Source organism: Cygnus olor, chromosome 6 (assembly GCF_009769625.2).
Source record: "Cygnus olor isolate bCygOlo1 chromosome 6, bCygOlo1.pri.v2, whole genome shotgun sequence".
NCBI lineage: Eukaryota > Metazoa > Chordata > Aves > Anseriformes > Anatidae > Cygnus > Cygnus olor.
Genome location: NC_049174.1, coordinates 31332267 through 31349399, shown reverse-complemented (window position 1 = coordinate 31349399; position 17133 = coordinate 31332267). Strand labels below are relative to the sequence as shown.

The window sequence follows — 17133 nt, the reverse complement described above, 5'->3', positions numbered from 1 at the left end:
GTTGGGTGTCAGAGCAGTGACTGCCTGTCTGACCGAGTGCTTGCACATACAGCTGGCTGGGCTTAAAGCACGTCAGCATTCCTGCCGCTTCTCGATGTACGCAAAAATCTGCGTTGCAGAGAACTGCTTTTTTTTCTGTCATTCCTACTCATTCCAGGAGCAGAAGGCTGTCTGCTTTCCAGGCAGCTAGACAACTTCTAGCTCCACCTACCTTTTTCTTTGGAAGAGTTGAGGCACTGTCAGTTTCTGAAGTCTTGACATTAAAAGTAGAGGTTTTGCACGACATTGTCCAACTCCTCCCAGGTATTTTTGCTTTGTAGCAATCTTTGAAATAATCTCAACTGGGAGATGAAAATACTAGATGGTATTGCTCTAGCTTACCCTGAAAAAAAAAAAAAAAAAAAAACATTAATATTCTTTTTTTATTTATGCATTTTCAGTGTGTAATAGCTGCACAGACTGAAGCAACTACATAGTCGGCTGTTTCACACTGTAATTTTCTGATTAAGCAGGTGAAAAATTCCTCAGCTGAGACCTAGTTAGTATTGAAAGAGAAGAGCTTCAGCTTCCTGGCTTGTGCAAATGCACAGTTGCCTTTTGCTTTGTTTAAGGAATCATAAATGAAAAAGACTTTCTGATGAAGTATCTGTGTATCAGGCAACATCTATTCTGCTATGGTATTGCAAGAAGTTTAAAAGATTGCCAAACTGATTGGAAATCTACCGTTTCCTTTGCAACTTAGCCTGTTATCAATCTTGTGAGCAGTTAATAGACCTTAGCCATCAGACTCTCAAGGCTTGTCTCATAACAATGACTGATAGGTTGGGGACTAATATTGTATGCCTTGAGAAATTGCCGCCTTTCTCTGAGAACCTTGACAAAGAAATTGGACTCTTTAAACCACTTAAAGGGGTGATCAAAACTGTCCTGCTTGAAGTGGAAGATTTTTTTTTTGACAGTTCCCAGAACAGGTCCATAAAGGAGAATTCCATTGCCAAGCTACTGCTCATAATCATGAAAAATCTTGTCACAATACAAGTTTCCTATGCCATAATGCTGCCGACTTACAGACAAGCACAAAACCGGACTGAACAGTTGTCATCAAATTTTTCAGGGTGAATGTTGTATGTAGAGGGCATGTTTATCGATAGTGTAGAGCAAGAATACATGAACTGGGTATCTACTTGCTGTAAATAAGAAATGCGTTTACATCTTGGCAGTAATTGGCCTTATTGTTTCATGTGTCAGAGCTACCAATGGTTTAGATATCCTAATGATTGGTTTTCAAGCTAGTAATGTAAGGCTTATGGGAAGCAAGCTCTCGTGAGAAAGATGAAAAGTTAAGACCATACCTGTTTCAAAAATAACATTTTTGAATGTTAGAAAATAGCATGTTATTAGTTCTTAGAAGGTTTTTTGTTTGCCCTTTTTTTTTCCCCCAAACTAAAATAACAATGCTGAAAGAAGCCTAGAATCAGCTGGCTAGATATGCAGAATAAAATTTGTCTCTACTCTTGACTTCTCTCTACTAGCTTGCTTCTCCAGTATTTTAGCTTCTTATCTTGACAGGAGAATTCATGCAACTGTTCCCAATGCTTTTGTTTGCTCTAGATTTATAGAAAATGTTGAGCTGTGACAATAGCAATCCAACCTCTTGAACCGAAATGCTCTTTGCTTCTAAAAAATTTGCTGGCTTGCATCAAAGTCATAAATACTATAATGTTGCTTGTGTCATATCTCTTTATTGCACAGCCACGTGGAGAAGAGATTACCTTTTTTTCTCTTAGCCACCATAATAAACTTTTGATATGGAGTTGTGAGAAGAGTTAGAGGATGGATGCCATTAAGAGAAGGGAAGACAAATGGAAATTCAGGGTGCTGTCTAGACACGCACTCACTTTGTTATATCAGTGTCATCCAACTTAAGAACTGCATTCACCCTTCAGAAAATATCTGAGCCTGCTCTACGATAGCAGTCCATCTTCCCAAACACTTTTGTAAGCTACAACACTGAAAAATGTAATTGTCTGCTATTTTTCCCCCTTGGTCAGAATTAAAAAAGAAAATTGTAGCCCCTGCACAATCATGTGTAACTTTTTTTTTTTTTTTTTTTTGCAACAGCTCTTCTTTATTTTTGCTGTCATCTGAAGAAGTTTAGCTGTGCTGAGCTTTCTGAGCTCTTTTGAGAGTGGTTGCAATTGCCGTTGAATGTTGAGTCACAAGAATATATTAAATGTGTTACTCTGCACAACTAAAACTATATGTTCACTCATAGGGGTTAACAGACCATGTGCATTTGTAGGAGCCAGTGAGTCTTCCTTATAAGCCTGGATAAGTGTTCTTGATACATTGTCATTTCTAATTAATAAAAACCTTTCTGTATGGGAAGAGAAAACAGGCTGACTAGCTTAACTAACTGGTCCCTGCTGGCAAATGCTTGCCTTCTCCGCATCCCCACCACCAGTGACAGCTGCTCCTTCTGCTCTCAGTGCACTCAGTAGCTGAAGAGGAGGGAGCCCAGGACTTCTTACATCGCCATTTGAAGGCCCTTTTGTTTTGCCATGAGGGATAATTATGAAAACGAAAAATGAAAAGATTTTCAACGCAGGTTTAGAGTTTGTCAGAATAAGAATCAAAAAGGCACCTTGACTTTATCAGGTGCCAATTAAAATAGAAATCAATGGATGGCTCTGAAATAACTTTAAACCTGACACTTAAAAACATAATATCCACAAATGGAAAGTCCATGTCTTCTACATGGCCAAAATAATAGCAAAATATTCTTGCTGGAGCCAACAGTCAAGGTCAAGCAAATTAGACTTAATCATAGATTAATAGTTGACGGTTTTTGTTGGCTTGGTGGGGTGGGGTGTTTTGTTTGTTTTTAGTGTGGTTGTTATAACAGGTGGAAAGCGTAATGTCAGCTAATGTGCTACTATATAATCTTCACGTTCACGTGTTGGCTTTATCTGTGATAGAATTCATGGTCTGTCACAAGAATATACGTGCACAATCCCCTGTGGCAAACTTCATTCATGCAGGTGTACAGATCTCTGCAGAATAGTCCCCATGTTTAAAAACCTCATTCTTAGTGACTTGCATCCTTTTAGGTTTCATAAGTGATACTTGAATGGAAATTATTTTAAGACATTATTACTAAGAAAATAATGTCTAATGTCTTAGACATTATTACTGAGAAAATCAATACTGTCTAGCATTTGTGTGACATTTGGATTCTCTTTATCATGTTTTCTATCATACAAATTTGGAACCAGCTATCAACGGACTATTAGGGATTTGTTTTTCCAATTTTTGTAGATATTTATCAAATTATTGTAGGATTTTTATAGCTGAGTTTTCTGAAAAGTGCTTTATGAAGGAGGCTGGTTTTCTATTAAAGAACCAAGAGAAAACACAGGCCAGAATAAAACTGCATCTGCTAGAAGCTCTTACAGGACTCTTGTATCTAAATAAGAAAATGAGTCAAAACAGTAAAGTTCAGTGTAATCCCCTTAAAACAGTCTAAAAATAATCTGCTTCTATTTCTAACAGATAAAAGCAAACTTCTGAAAAAAAAAAAGTAAACTATATTTAAATCTTATATATTTGCTATAAAAATACAGCAAATGGGAATATGAAAACTGGCTCATCAGCTCATATAAGTTGAAATTCTGTTATCTGGATGAATCATCATCCTCCAAATCTGTTCTTAAGCGGCACGGTGTCCTTAAAAGTGCTAGAAAACAGAGAGTTTTCTATAATGAAGTCAGTTTTCTTTAGTACAACTGTACAAAAGGGAGCTTGGACAGGAATTATGAGGGTGCAGAGAGGATTAAGCTATATGAAGAACACTCAAAGTGACATAAAAAAAATAATTATGACAAAATTTTATCATTTCAATGTCAGCAGTCAGAAGTGTGAATTTTGCAGATGGTATTTGGTAAAGTGATAAGGACTGGGAAAATTTTTGTAACTTGCTATTTTGCTCACCTCAGCCACAAGTCTGTTCCTCTCTAAGTGATTCTCAGGACACCAGGGAAAGGTGAGAAAAGTTGCAAAGGAAGATGTAAAGTATTTCTACTATAAACAGATCACTATTTTCCACCCTTTTGTGTTTTGTATCCCTTAAACTGTTCAGCCCACAAAGCTCCAAACATTCAGATGGAAAGATATTTTGTATTTATCCTTAGTTCCATCATCTAGCTCCAAGTCGTTAACTGCATATTTATTTGTTTATTTATTTAAGAACAATGAAACAGTTGGTAATATATCTTCTGAGCATACACAGTACCACTCTTGGCTGAGAGAAGAAACTAAGAAGGTGCAGGTTGTGGCTTCTGAAAAGTACCAGTCCCTGAAAAGTTTCAGTGAATGAAACAAAGGATATTCGTTGTTTTCATTGCACTTTGACATGATAGCAACTCGTAATGCTGTAACTGTACAGAAAACTAAAGTAGATGGTCCTGTTGTTTCAGTAGAAGACTGTCAGTTTTAGAGTTTGATTTTTTTCCTTCTTGTTTGTTTTTTTTTTTTTATTCTTACTCTTTTATGTAACATTTACTTTCTTTTCTGTTATTTACAATACATGAATACCTGCAGTCTCTTCATTTTTTAAAATTCCCCCTTCTCTTTCTCAAAATATACCCTGTTCCTGAGACACTGCAATGTGTTGCCATAGCAATCTTTGAGGAATGCTAAGCCTTTGCATCCACAGGACAAGACAGCAGTGGGGTAATTATCAAGAAAAAATAAATCCTTTTGAGACTTTCTTCAAGCCTCCGTATTATACGACTAGATTATTTCAGCCAAGTTGAAAGAAAAAGTGGGAGATTTCAATGCATTTGATGTGTGGACTGGAAAGTGACTATCCATTTGTGGCACATGACCTACACACATAATAAGAGTAGAGGAGGGTGAGAAATGGCTTCTATGAAAGATTTTGAAATCATCTGGTCTGCTTTAATGATGGCCACAAACCACACATTAAGTAACATCTTATAAGAAAAAGAGAACTTCATTTCCTGCAGGAGCATGAACCAACATGAAATCATATCTTGTCCTATTTGGGCCTCCAAACATTAAACTACTGCAGTTAGCCTGGGTTTGCTTGTTTTCCCTCTTTCTTTAATAGCTGAGTCATTCAAACTGTGATAAGATTCATAAATTCCTTTATTAAGTTTACAGAATTGGTCTGGCAATTGTTGAAAAATTCAGAATTTAAAAGGCCTTTTTATCTGCTTGTTTCCCTTACTGCTTTTAGGTCTGAGTGTCTTTTTAAAAGGAATAACATGTTATCTGATAATTGTTCAGCTGGCATTTTAAAAGCAGCATTAATTAACAAAAAGAGACACAAATTAGAAAGGAACAATATAAAGCATGTGAAGGTAGCTGTGAAGCAGTCACATGCTGTCTGCCAACCCTGACAAATTTTCACCAATGTTTAATTGTTTCAGGTGCTGCTCTAGGCTTTACTTGCAGCAGTAGTGTAAACAGCTTTCTTTGAGAAGCTCTGTCAGATTCTGCCTATTGCATAGAGGGGAAAATTCAGGTAGCAAAATGAGATATTTAGCACACAGAAGTCCTTTTCTCCTAATTATAAAAGCTGTTAAATAATGCAGATAGGTTTCTCTTTGCTGCTGGCTTACATTAGAACATTTGCTAGAATTACTAAAGGAAAGACCAACTAAATTCATGTCTATGTGAAGAACCTGGGGAAGGATTTGCTTGCTTTTTTGTTGCTTATCTGGCAAATGAAGTGGACCTGGAAGTTAACCAAACAAAACAGCCTGTTTTTTCTGATTACAGTCATTGTCTTTCATTTCTGTAATTTCTCATTGTTGCGCCAACTTTCAAGGCTGGGCATCCTGAGCAAGCCGAGCTAGACCCTGCTTGCTGTGGGTAACTTTGTGGTGCTGGTAGAGGTTTCTCTTCTGTCAGATAGTCCTGTTTCGTCAGTGAGAGTGACTGCAAGGGGAGAGCATTGATTTCAGCAGCGTTAATTTAGACAGGACTATTCATAGCCCTGACCCAGAAAATATTTCTTCTCTACCTCAGATAGGAGCTAACAATCCTCCCAGTCCCAGTGTCCTGCTGCAGCCCATGATTAAAGCTGTGTCTCCTATGTGCAAGGAAACAAACTTCACCGACCCTCTCTCATCCTGTTTGCTTGTTTCGGCCATGAAAAACTTCAGATGCCTTTGGAGAGCTCTTGACAGCACCGAGTAACTCGGTGACTGGAAAAGAGGCTGTGTTTCACCCAGTAACTTCCACTGAAATCATCCTGGCCACAGACTATGGGGAAACAGGGTAGCAAGGCCAGTTATGGGTTGTAAAGGACCCTAGGAGAGAAAGCAAGCTGGAATATAGCATACCTCACAAAGACCATAAATAAAATGCCTCAATCACAGCATAAACGTAATATACCCAAGTTGCTATATGATTCTGTCATACCAGTTGTCACCATTTATCACTCAGGAAGCAGCGAAGCCCATTGCCATCTCTCCTTGATGCATATCGCTCTCTTAACGTCCATTACAGACTTTAAAAGATGTTGCAGGACAGGCTTAAAATTATTTTTGAAACACAGCAATTTTGAGGGTAGTTCCTCGAAACGGCCGGGAGAAAGGCGCGTTTTCGGAGACTGGGTGCGCGCCCTTCGTGAACAAATCGTGCCCTGAACTTGCTGCGAGTCAGAAAAACAGGAGATGTTCCCGGTCCCTTTGCAAAAAAAAAAAACTTGTTTAGGCGCCGCAGCCTAGAAATAGCACACGTTCAGCACCGAAACTGACACCAGCCTTCCCGGCGGGGACGCCGAGGAGAACATGGCGGGCGGGGCCGCGAAGAGAGCCCGGCCGCCTGAGGGGGCTGCGGGGACAAGCGGGCGGGCGGCTCCGCTCAAACACCGGCGAAGGCGGCGCCTCCGGGCCCCAGGGCGGCCCCTGGGGCGGGACGGGAGCCGTGGTGCCGCCTCCCCGTGCCTGCCCCTCGCCGCGGCCCCACCGAACCCCGTCGGCCGCACCGCAGCCGCCCGCTATGGGAGCGGGGAGCCGAGGGAGCGGGCGGCCGCGGGTGCCCGGCGCCGCCGCAGTCGGGGGGGAGCAGGCGGCGACAGCACCCAAAGGGGGACCGCTGAGGGGAGAGCTGGCGCTGGGAAGGGGGAGAGAGGTGCTGGGAGGGAAGAGGAGGGCAGGGAAGAGCTGAAAGTCCGGGTATGGCGGAGCCCCTGAGCCCCTGCGCCCCTCGGGGCCAGTGTCAAGCCAACATGGGCGCCAATGCCTCGTCGTCCAACATGGACGCCAACACCTCCTCAGCTGCCTCCGCGCTGGTGGGTGGCAGCTCGTGGAGGGGCAGGGAGCCCTTCTCCATCTTCACTGTCCTCATCCTGACCTTGCTGGTGCTCCTGACCGTCGCCACCTTCCTCTGGAACCTGCTGGTGCTGGCGACCATCCTGCGGGTGAAGGCTTTCCATAGGGTGCCCCACAACCTTGTGGCCTCCACGGCGGTGTCGGACGTGCTGGTGGCGGCCCTGGTGATGCCGCTGAGCTTGGTGAAGGAGCTGTCAGCCGGGCGGCGGTGGTGGCTGGGCCGGGAGCTGTGCCTCGTGTGGGTCTGCTTCGACGTGCTGTGCTGCACGGCCAGCATCTGGAACGTGACTGCCATCGCCCTGGACCGCTACTGGTCCATCACCCGCCACCTGGAGTACACGCTGCTCACTCGCCGCCGCATCTCCAATGTCATGATTGCTCTCACCTGGGCGCTCTCAGCTGCCATCTCCCTCGCCCCCCTCTTTGGCTGGGGGGAGAGCTACAGCCCCGAGCAGGAGCGCTGCCAGGTCAGCCAGGAGCCCTCCTACACCATCGTCTCCACCGGTGGGGCTTTCTACCTGCCCCTCTGCGTGGTCCTCTTCGTCTACTGGAAGATCTACAAGGCGGCCAAGTTCCGCATCGGAGGCCGCAGGAGGAATGCCGTGGTGCCCCTGCCCGAGGCTGCCCAGGTAAGGGTGAGGGATGGTGAGGAGACCCTGCACTGCCTCCCCCTGCCGCCTGTGCTCCTGCTTCACCTCTGCACCCATCGGTGGTTTCAGCACAGCGAGAGGACTGAGACGTGCCCCAGGGCTCTCATGGATTTAGCTCAGTTATGGTCTGGACCTGAGCTGTAATTAGCCAGTCAAAAAGTGCTACTCTGCTCCAAGAGTTTTATTCTTGTGTTTTTTTTTTTCTTACATGTGTTGTGAGAATATGTGACAGGTGCATTCACTGCAAGTCTTGAGACCCATTTAAAAAATGTCCCTTTAGTTTGAATTTTCCATTCCTTATTGTTTTGTTTTTCTCTTTATCTTTTTACAGTGTAGTCAGGGTAAACAAAGACATAAACAAATCCTTAGGTCACATACAGAATAAATGCATGCACATTTTTCTGCCAGTACAGACTTTATGTAGGATCTCTGTAGGGTCTATCAGTATCTGAAGGGATTTTAGTAAGCAGATTATATTCAACACTTTATTTATGTACTTGGGCTATTTTACCCTGTATAGTGGGAACATAGTGCTTGCTGCATAGTACCAGAGCAGGGTATTCCTGGTAATCCTGCAAAGCCCTAGACCTGTGGGAGGTCTCGTTTGTTTCAGGGATATGACTAACTGAAGGGAAAGCTGCATCCCTGAGGAAGGGTTGAGGAAGGCCCCTTGTGTCCCATTAAGTCAGGGTCTTTGCGTGATGATGTTGTCACCCATGCCAAGTGTGCTCAGCAGTGCTTACTGCGAGCTCTCCACTTTCTGTCACATACCCATACTCTTACTCCAAACTGTGGAACTGATTTGTTAAGGTATGTTTTTGTGTTTGCATGTTGTACTTACTAAGTCCAGTTCTCTCCCAATAACAAAAGATGAGTATGTGGCTGTTAGATCTATATAAAGAGACATGGAGCATTTTCTATGCAGCTGGGGCCAATCCTCACTCATCCACTAAATCCCTCTAAATTTGATTTTGAGTCATGGTAGGCAACATGTTATTATAGCCATAAATAAAAGTCTGGGGTTTCTAGCGAGAGATGACAGCCCTGGCAGTTATATGTGGTCATACTTGCATATTTGTGTCCTGATCTCTTGAAGACGTTTATAATATAAATTGATTTTTGAAGCTGTCTTCTATACAAACACAGAAAAAGTGTTAGAAAAGATGGAATGTCTCTTCTAGTGGCATCCTTTCTTTTCCTACAGCCTCCATCCTCTTGTTTGCACCACATTTCTTTCCAGTTTGTTCTAAGTGTGATGAATGTATTGCTTGGAGTTAATCTACAATCTTTCAAAACACAAAATCTAACTAAGTATTTGTAGGGTTTTTATATGCTCTATGTTTTACATACACACATGCTCATATGGGACTAATGGTAATCTAAAAGTACGGAAAGTTAATTGGGCTGAGGCATTATTGCTCAAGTTTTAGTCTATATGTAGGCACTTTGTTGGCAAGTCAGTTTTACAACGGCAAAGTCTGGCTCCTAATTGTCACAGCTCTGTCAGCAAAGGCCCGTGCATGGCCCAGCTCGGCTGGCAGGTAAGTGCTGTTCGCTGAGGCAGTGTCTGAGAGCTGGTAGAAGCTGTACTGACAAAAGAGCTCCTGTCAGTGGGAGCTGAGGCGTTTGCCAGTATAGCTATTATTACAATCTCAGCAAGTGCTCAAGCCAGCAATTCTTCATCTTATATTTGCAGTGATTGACATTAAGTTCTTTTCTAAGTGTGCCTCTTGAATCTGCAGTTGGTGTATACTGCCAACCTTCCCCATTGTCCCATCAGCTTCGTTTGCTGACTTAAATAAAAAGACTTGTGATTCACATGCAAACCTTTACTCTGACGCCCTGCTGCACACGTTCATTAAATTAACCTGTGGATTGAGGGAGCTGGCATTCAGGATGCATTTCTTCTTGGTTTCCTTTCTAAGTTAAGAGGCTGAGACTTACTGATTTTTATCCCAATCCAATTTAAGCACATAGGAGCAGGGTCCGTCATGCCCACCGAACAATAGCAGTCCCCCAGGGAATTCTGGAGAAGAATCTTCAGATACTTCACTACTGTTCCTTTGGAAAAATAAATAAATAAATAATATATATATATTTTTTAATGTGCTAAAAAAGATAACATTTCCAGGGGAAGTGTAAACCTAGTGAGGGGATCTGGCTATCCCTCTCCATATCCAGGAGTGATCTGGCTGTTAGCACCAGCCCTTGCCCTCTCTCTAATGGGGCTAATTCCGTTCCACTTCTCCTATATTGCCCAACAGCTCACTTTATTTTTCCATTTCTTTCTCCCCTAATGTCTCTACTCTCTCTCCTGTCTTTCATCATTCTTTTTCTGAATAAAATATCATTACGATGATATGGGGACATTTTTAAACACTGCTTTTCCACTAACAGAGCCAGGTGCTGAAGTGGTTTGTACATGGGTATAAGCACGCGGAGAAGGGACGATCCTCGCCGAGCTGAGGGGTGGCATACCTAGGGTATGTTTCCGTGCTCTTACAAAAGAGCTATTTTGAGTCACTTTGTGGTTAAAATTTTACCTGAGTTTTTAAAAAACACTTTAGAAAGTATTTGGAAAAAATTGAGGGAGATGGACATGAAGTAGCTGAGGTGCTTCTAGTTTTAATATAATACAGTATAGTGCAGTTCTCTTCCCCCTTTGAAAACGAGAACTTTTTTCTTACTTTCTCTTGAAACAAACAAACAAATAAAGCAGAATTGGGAGCCTAAAGTGGGCTGGTGCTTTCATAACTATTTGTTTACTTATGAAATTCCTTAAAAAGTGAATTCTGCAGTCAGTACTGATGTGAATGAACGTTGTGTGAAAAAAGCAGTGACACGCTGTCGCTGACAGCTATACTCTTTCCTACCTGGTTGACAGTAGGTAATAATTCTCCCTGTAAACAGCCCAATTGAAATAAATGAGACAACTTGAAAGACAGCAGAAGCTGATGGATAATGCCCTTTCAAATCAATTGAGTCACTTGTAGCATCAGTTTTGCAAAAACAAGGATGGCAGAATCTGCAAGTCAGGGTTGCTTAAATGTAAAAATTACAGGGTCAGGATTAAATTTCAGGGTAAGGAGTTAGAAATTAAGTTCTGGTGATGTGTCATTGTTGTCTTCCCAAAGCTTATCAGTTTTGCAGGAGTCCTTCCCACTGCTTTGATGGGATGTGAGCAAGGTCCTAGTGCTCGAGGAGCTGCAGCGTTGTTCTGCACCTTGGCCAGTGCAGCCTCTGCAGCCCACGGAGACGGTCAGGACAATACAGGAGCGAGAGAAGGTTCTTCTTCTCTGAAGGGGTCACAGGACATCGATTTCTTAGTTCTGCCTCTGGCTGTAGAAGAGAAGGGACAGAAAACAAGTGGAGCTTTGCAGAAGAGGGGCAGCAGATGTCTGGTAGGAAAAAGATGAGGCAGAAAGCAAAGTGGAAGAGCTGGGATTTTCCTGGGAGACACAGAGCTATTCCTGCTGATGGCAGAAAAAAAATCCCATGAGAGAAAGCAGGCATTCTTTTCCCTATCAAATGTACTATTTATAATATTGGTGGACCGTGCAAAAAAGTGTAGATGTTCTTGTGTTTTGATCTTTTGTTGTGCATTTTAGTTTCTCATGCTCTTGTTCAAAGAGCAAGAAGTACACCAAAGCTGCACTGAGGCAGTAATGATCTTGTTCTGTGCTGAACCACACCGTAAAAGGCAAAACTCTGAATTTGTGGTAATAAGCTAGATTTGATTAGTATATATCAGGACTATCACAGTGGTTCTAAAGTTCCAAAAGGTTTCTTTCCTGTTGTTTAAATCAGAAGTTCTTGCAGACCCTCAAGGTGCAGTACAAACATACACGGTACCTGCCACGAAGGACCAGTAATAACAGTCATTAAAGCTATAAGGAACATCTTAAATCAAGAGATTTCCCCAGAAGCTCCTTGGTGGCGTGTTCTTCATAACACTGGAACACTGGGAACACAGGAACTGACTGTGTGTTTCCACAGAGAGCTGCGTGTGCCCATTCAATGGCAGTGAGGTACTGGGGACAAACACCAGAAGTGGCACCGAGCTGGAACTGCTGATGAATGTGCAGAATGAATTCTGGAACCCAAACCAACCTCCTTTTGGCCGCAATTCCTTTGTGTCTTTAGTGTAGAAGGAGAATGCGTACTTGAGAGCTCTTTTCCTTCCTTGGAATCTCTTCATGGCTCTCTCACTGGAAAGTGGCCCTCTCTTCCCTTCTCAGAGCCTGTTGTCCTGGAAATAGCTGATTTCACAAATTCAGAAGCTAATTCTGGCCTCAGAGTAGCAGTGCTTTCATGCCAGCTATTTTTCCTGACTCACAGCTGTGGGAGAGGAGTCTGGGTGGAGGGGAGGAGACCTGTGCCCAAGGCATAGTGGGCTGCCAGCTGCTGAGTGAGACGCGTGCTCAGCACCCTGCAAAGGTGCTCATATCCCTGGTATGAACTGAGGTATCTTTGTGGTGTACTCTGTGGCAACCTGTTCCCCTGTCACAGCCTGTTGGCTACTGATCAACAGGCCCAAAATGGGGTGAAAGGTGTTATGGTGGGCTTTTCTTTTGTTCCATGTGGCACAGAGATAACGGTCAAGTATCGCAACTTACGTTAGGAATTGGAGTCATGCAAAGCCTCCAGGATTGGCACTGGACACCGCAGATTTGCTGTAGTCAGAGCTGTGTTTTGTTCAGGAAATGACAACTGGCAAGGCTGGAAAGCAGCTACATAATCTCTTCGGGTGTGCCCTTGTTCGGGCAATGCTAAATCACAATGGATTATCCTATGCCTGCACGAGGGGGATCCTTTAGCGTGGTTCCCCTGCCAGCTCTGTGCACCGCAACAGCGTTTGCCTACAGCAGACTGCTTTACCTTCCACGTACTCCGCGTGGGTTGGCGTATAGCAAACAGCTTTGACAGCACGCTCGTGGGGACTGGGACTTGCAGCGAGGAGAAGCTTGCACCAACCGGGACAGAAAGGTGAGTCAGGTCTGCAGCGCATCAGACAGAGAGCAATAAAAATCAAACGACTTGAAATGATTGTGAAAGGCTGGGATTTCCTCGCTTTGCAGTACGCCGGGCACCGACGAGCACGCAGAGGTGAGCTTTCTGCTGCGTCCAAGGTTCAAACACATTTGTAATTCCTGTTGCAGGCACTGGCTGAAGGGCCTTGCTGAGCAGGGATACTAGTTACATTTTCAATAACATCTTGTGTTATTAAATCCTTTCAAAGGATTTCTTACGGAAAATTGAAGCAATGTGTCTCCAGCCTGCCAGGGATATTTACCCAATTTACTTACTGAACAGAAGGCTCTATGAGAGAGCCCATTATTTTTCCTAAGGCAACAGACTGCTCTATTACAACATTATTCCAAAGTCCCAAGCAGAACTAGTTAAAAAAAAAAAAATTAAAATTGAAAATGTACCTATGAAAACAGAGAAAGTTAAAATTATGTAAATATAAGGAAACTGCTGTTCTGTAACTTACAAAAAATAACATGATCTGTTTTCACTTGCTGTTTAGTATTCAGAGATCTGATCTAACAAGCAGAGGAGCTTGCAGAAATTCCTGTTTCAGTAGGAGCTGGATCAGGGTGTAAATGTCTGCTCCAAGGAAAAATATCCGAGGACTGTGGCATCATGTGTCAAAATAAATTAAATCAATTTTCTCCCAAGTGAAATTAAGGGATAGAAGAACCTCTGCTAGTAAACTCTGCAGTTCAGCCACAAACCTTCTAAAATCTGAAGTACCAAGAAGAAAAGGCTCTGGTTTGATGATGGGATGCTGTGAACTCTTCTTACTCCTCTGAGTAAGGGTTGAAGGTTAAATATGGTACCAAACCATGCCCTGTGCTAGCGACAAGGTCCTTTGTGTGGCTCTCCCCAAGCGGCGTAGCTCTGCAGCTATTCCTCAGGGCTAAGAGGTGATCTTTCAGGGCTGCTTGTCACAAATCCGCCCTGGTGTCATCCATCCATCCCTTTTTACAGAGCGTGATTAAGGACATGCGGAGCAAGTCCTTCTGCAGACAAACGATGTGATCGTTGCCACATGAGGGGTGTCCCATTTTAATTGTCAGGACAGATGTGATTTTCATTTCCCTCCATTATTTGCCTGCGCCCATAATCTGCCGCTCTTGCATTCTGCAGCCACGTCTTGTGTCGGAGGGCGACGACAGGGATATCCATCTTGAAAAGTGATTGCCTAGCTCTCGCCAGCGCTTCCCCCTCTGAGTCGCTCTGCCCATGCTAATAGCAGCCCTCCAGCCCTTACAAAGCTTGCACGGAGGCAGCCCGTGCGTGTGGAATTCGTGGTTGATTGAACCCAGGGCCATCTTTGGAGCTGGGTCAAGTTCTTGTGGTTCTCATGAGTTATGGGCATGTGGGCAACTTCTGGGGCCTCAGGTTGCATCCTTGAACTGTTCGTGGTATTGCTCTGTCCTTAAAACTGTAGTGCCCAGAAGAGCTTTGAGCTCACAGACACTCAGATGGTCAGTGTACCATCAGTTCCATTTTCTGGGCAGGCTCCTGCATGCTGGTGACCTGTGGTCAGAAGCTGGTGGCCAGTCCCACCGCCCCTTGGAGCTCTGTGCCGGGCTCACTGCGCAGGTGGTGTCTGGCCCTCACCGAGAGAGGAGGAGGCGGGAGGCACCCCGGGGGAGCTGACGTTTCCCCTCTCATGCGTACTTCTGTGGGAGCTGGAGCACGGACAGAAGGCCGATTGAAATGGTGCTCTTCAGGCAGCGACGGACGTTTTGTGAGAACACCAAGTCCATGTGGGTGAAACGGGCAGGTGAGAGAAGAGGAAAAGCGAGGACCTGAAAATACTGCTTCTCCAGCAAAGCTTTTTTTCTTTAAATCAGAATACATCGATTACTTCTGGAGTATTTTAAATGCCAATTCAAAACGGGGGCACGGTGCCTGAGGCTGCGTCATTTCAGGTGCGTGCTTTGTTCCCCTGGCCAGACACAGCGTGGGCACTGCGACCAGCCCCGGCTGCTGTGGGGCAGGGCTCGGTGCCTCGCCAGGAGGGGGACGCGCCTGAGGAGACGGCCTCTGTCGAGGAGGAGCAGAAGGTGCCTGAGTTCTGCCCTCCGTAAGGGACTCTGGCTGGTGGGTTTACTTTCCACTGAAATATTTCCAAAATAATCATTTTTATTTCAGGTATTTATGATTGGGTGGATGGGGGTGATTAATGCTGGCATTTTCCAAAAATCACATGCATTTCATATAACTTGCCTTTAACTGAGGTCCCATTCTGTCGTTAAAAAGGTTCTGATAGAATTTTTTCCTGCAGGTTTAGCTGAGATTTTTTTGGGTGTGCTCTGTCCCTTCTGAAGAACAAGTAAGTGGTGTTGCCGTGCTCCAGCACCCCCCAGGGATGGGGTTTTGAGCTCTGCCTCCAGGCAGTTAGGTTGAAGAAAATAAGTTTATCTTATAGTTGATACAAGCCATGGAATGTAATTCATTTACTGTTCAGGCCTTGAGAAACCCTAAAGATCACGTAACGCCACAGGAGAGCCTAGTTTAGGGCTGTGCAGGAGGTACTTCCCTTTGTTAGGCGACCCTAATAACTTGATTTCCCGGTAGGTATCGAGGAATCCAGTAAGATAAACTGCAAAATAATGTCTGCAACACACGCGGCATCGGTGACTCCTTGCTGACCTTGGTTTGTCAGTCACTCTGAGCAGCTTTTCCAACATAATGAGAAATCTGGTACTTTTGGCACTCGGGGACATTTTCTTTCTTTTAACGTGGAAGGAAGGAGTTGCAGCCTTTTGTGGTAGGTGCGCAGATGTCGTACTGTCATTTAAAAATAATACTTCGCTCAAACAAATCGTCTTGGTAAGAATCCGTGTTTGCTTTTGTTTTGAGGTGAAGGAAGCTTCGCAAGAACCACAGATGGTGTTTACAGCTCGTCATGCAGCTATCACTTTCCAGACAGATGGAGAAACATGGAGGGAACAGAAAGAGAAAAAGGCAGCTCTGATGGTTGGCATCTTAATTGGCGTTTTTGTGCTGTGCTGGATCCCTTTCTTCATCACAGAATTAATAAGTCCCCTCTGTTCCTGCAACATCCCACCCGTCTGGAAAAGCATCTTTCTTTGGCTTGGCTACTCCAATTCTTTCTTTAATCCTCTCATTTATACAGCATTTAACAAAAATTACAACAATGCCTTCAAGAACCTTTTTGTAAAGCAGAGATAAAAGGGGACACGGAGGAGAAAGTGATTCCTTTATTGCATAATGCAGAGATTTCTCGAAGGAGATGTGCCTGTGATACATGCAGTTTTCAAGCACAAGAGCTACTTAAGGGGATTTAGCAACAGTGAAGAAGAAGCTGGAAGATGGTTGGATAGAAACCTACTGACACTTTGCAGTTGTCTTTTGGAAATACATATATGCTGCCCCAGGGTTTGGCAAAGAAAGAAGCGGTGAACATCTCCCTTCTTTTCTTTGAAGCAATGTGGGCTAAAGTCTGCAAGCAAAGCGCTGTTTGTGTCTAATACCGTGACCGCCAAAGCCAACCAGCGTGATCCCAGCCAGGCAAACACAGGTGCCGTCCTGCAGCCTGCTCATCTTAGCAAAGGCACCAAGGGGACTGCTAAGGGAGCAACACTGAAATGTTTGAGATGCGGGCAGGATGCTGGCTTCGTTCTTGAGATTTGTTTGGAATGGAGGGAATAAACATGCTGCGCTCAACCCATTGCTTAATTTATGTGAAATTAAGAGGGGTGACTAAGCAGCCCCAAACCACACCCTAGCATAACCGAAGGGCTGTGTTCTCTTGCAAGCAGCAGCTCTCAGCAGGAAGTCCTTGTGAAGCAAAGGTCAGTTATGTCCCCCGGGGTTACGTGAAGGTTTAGGGCCAAGTGTAACGCTGTTCAGAGGTAGGTGACAAACTAGGAATGTCTGTGCTGCCCTGTCCACAGTCCTGGCATCATAAGTGTTGTACTCATCACCCTAACCGAGAGAATTCCACTATTTGTCATTTTTAATCAACTTTCTCCTCCTATGAGATAGGTATCGATGCCATCAGGTCGAAGTGACTCCAAAAAAATCCTAAATGACTTAGAATCAAGCCTTAAATTGTTTGCCCAACATCTAATTTTCCC

General features: G+C 44.0%; 1 protein-coding gene across 1 annotated transcript; it reads left to right on the top strand.

The window, feature by feature from the left end:
* The first annotated feature begins 6967 nt into the window (after positions 1–6967).
* On the top strand, positions 6968–16720 carry LOC121072672 (5-hydroxytryptamine receptor 5A-like). Its single transcript, XM_040562543.1, has 2 exons — positions 6968–7993; positions 15893–16720. The coding sequence occupies exons 1-2, from the start codon at positions 7211–7213 to the stop codon at positions 16223–16225; spliced, it is 1116 nt and encodes a 371-aa protein (XP_040418477.1). The 5' UTR covers positions 6968–7210; the 3' UTR covers positions 16226–16720.
* Positions 16721–17133: the final 413 nt, after the last annotated feature.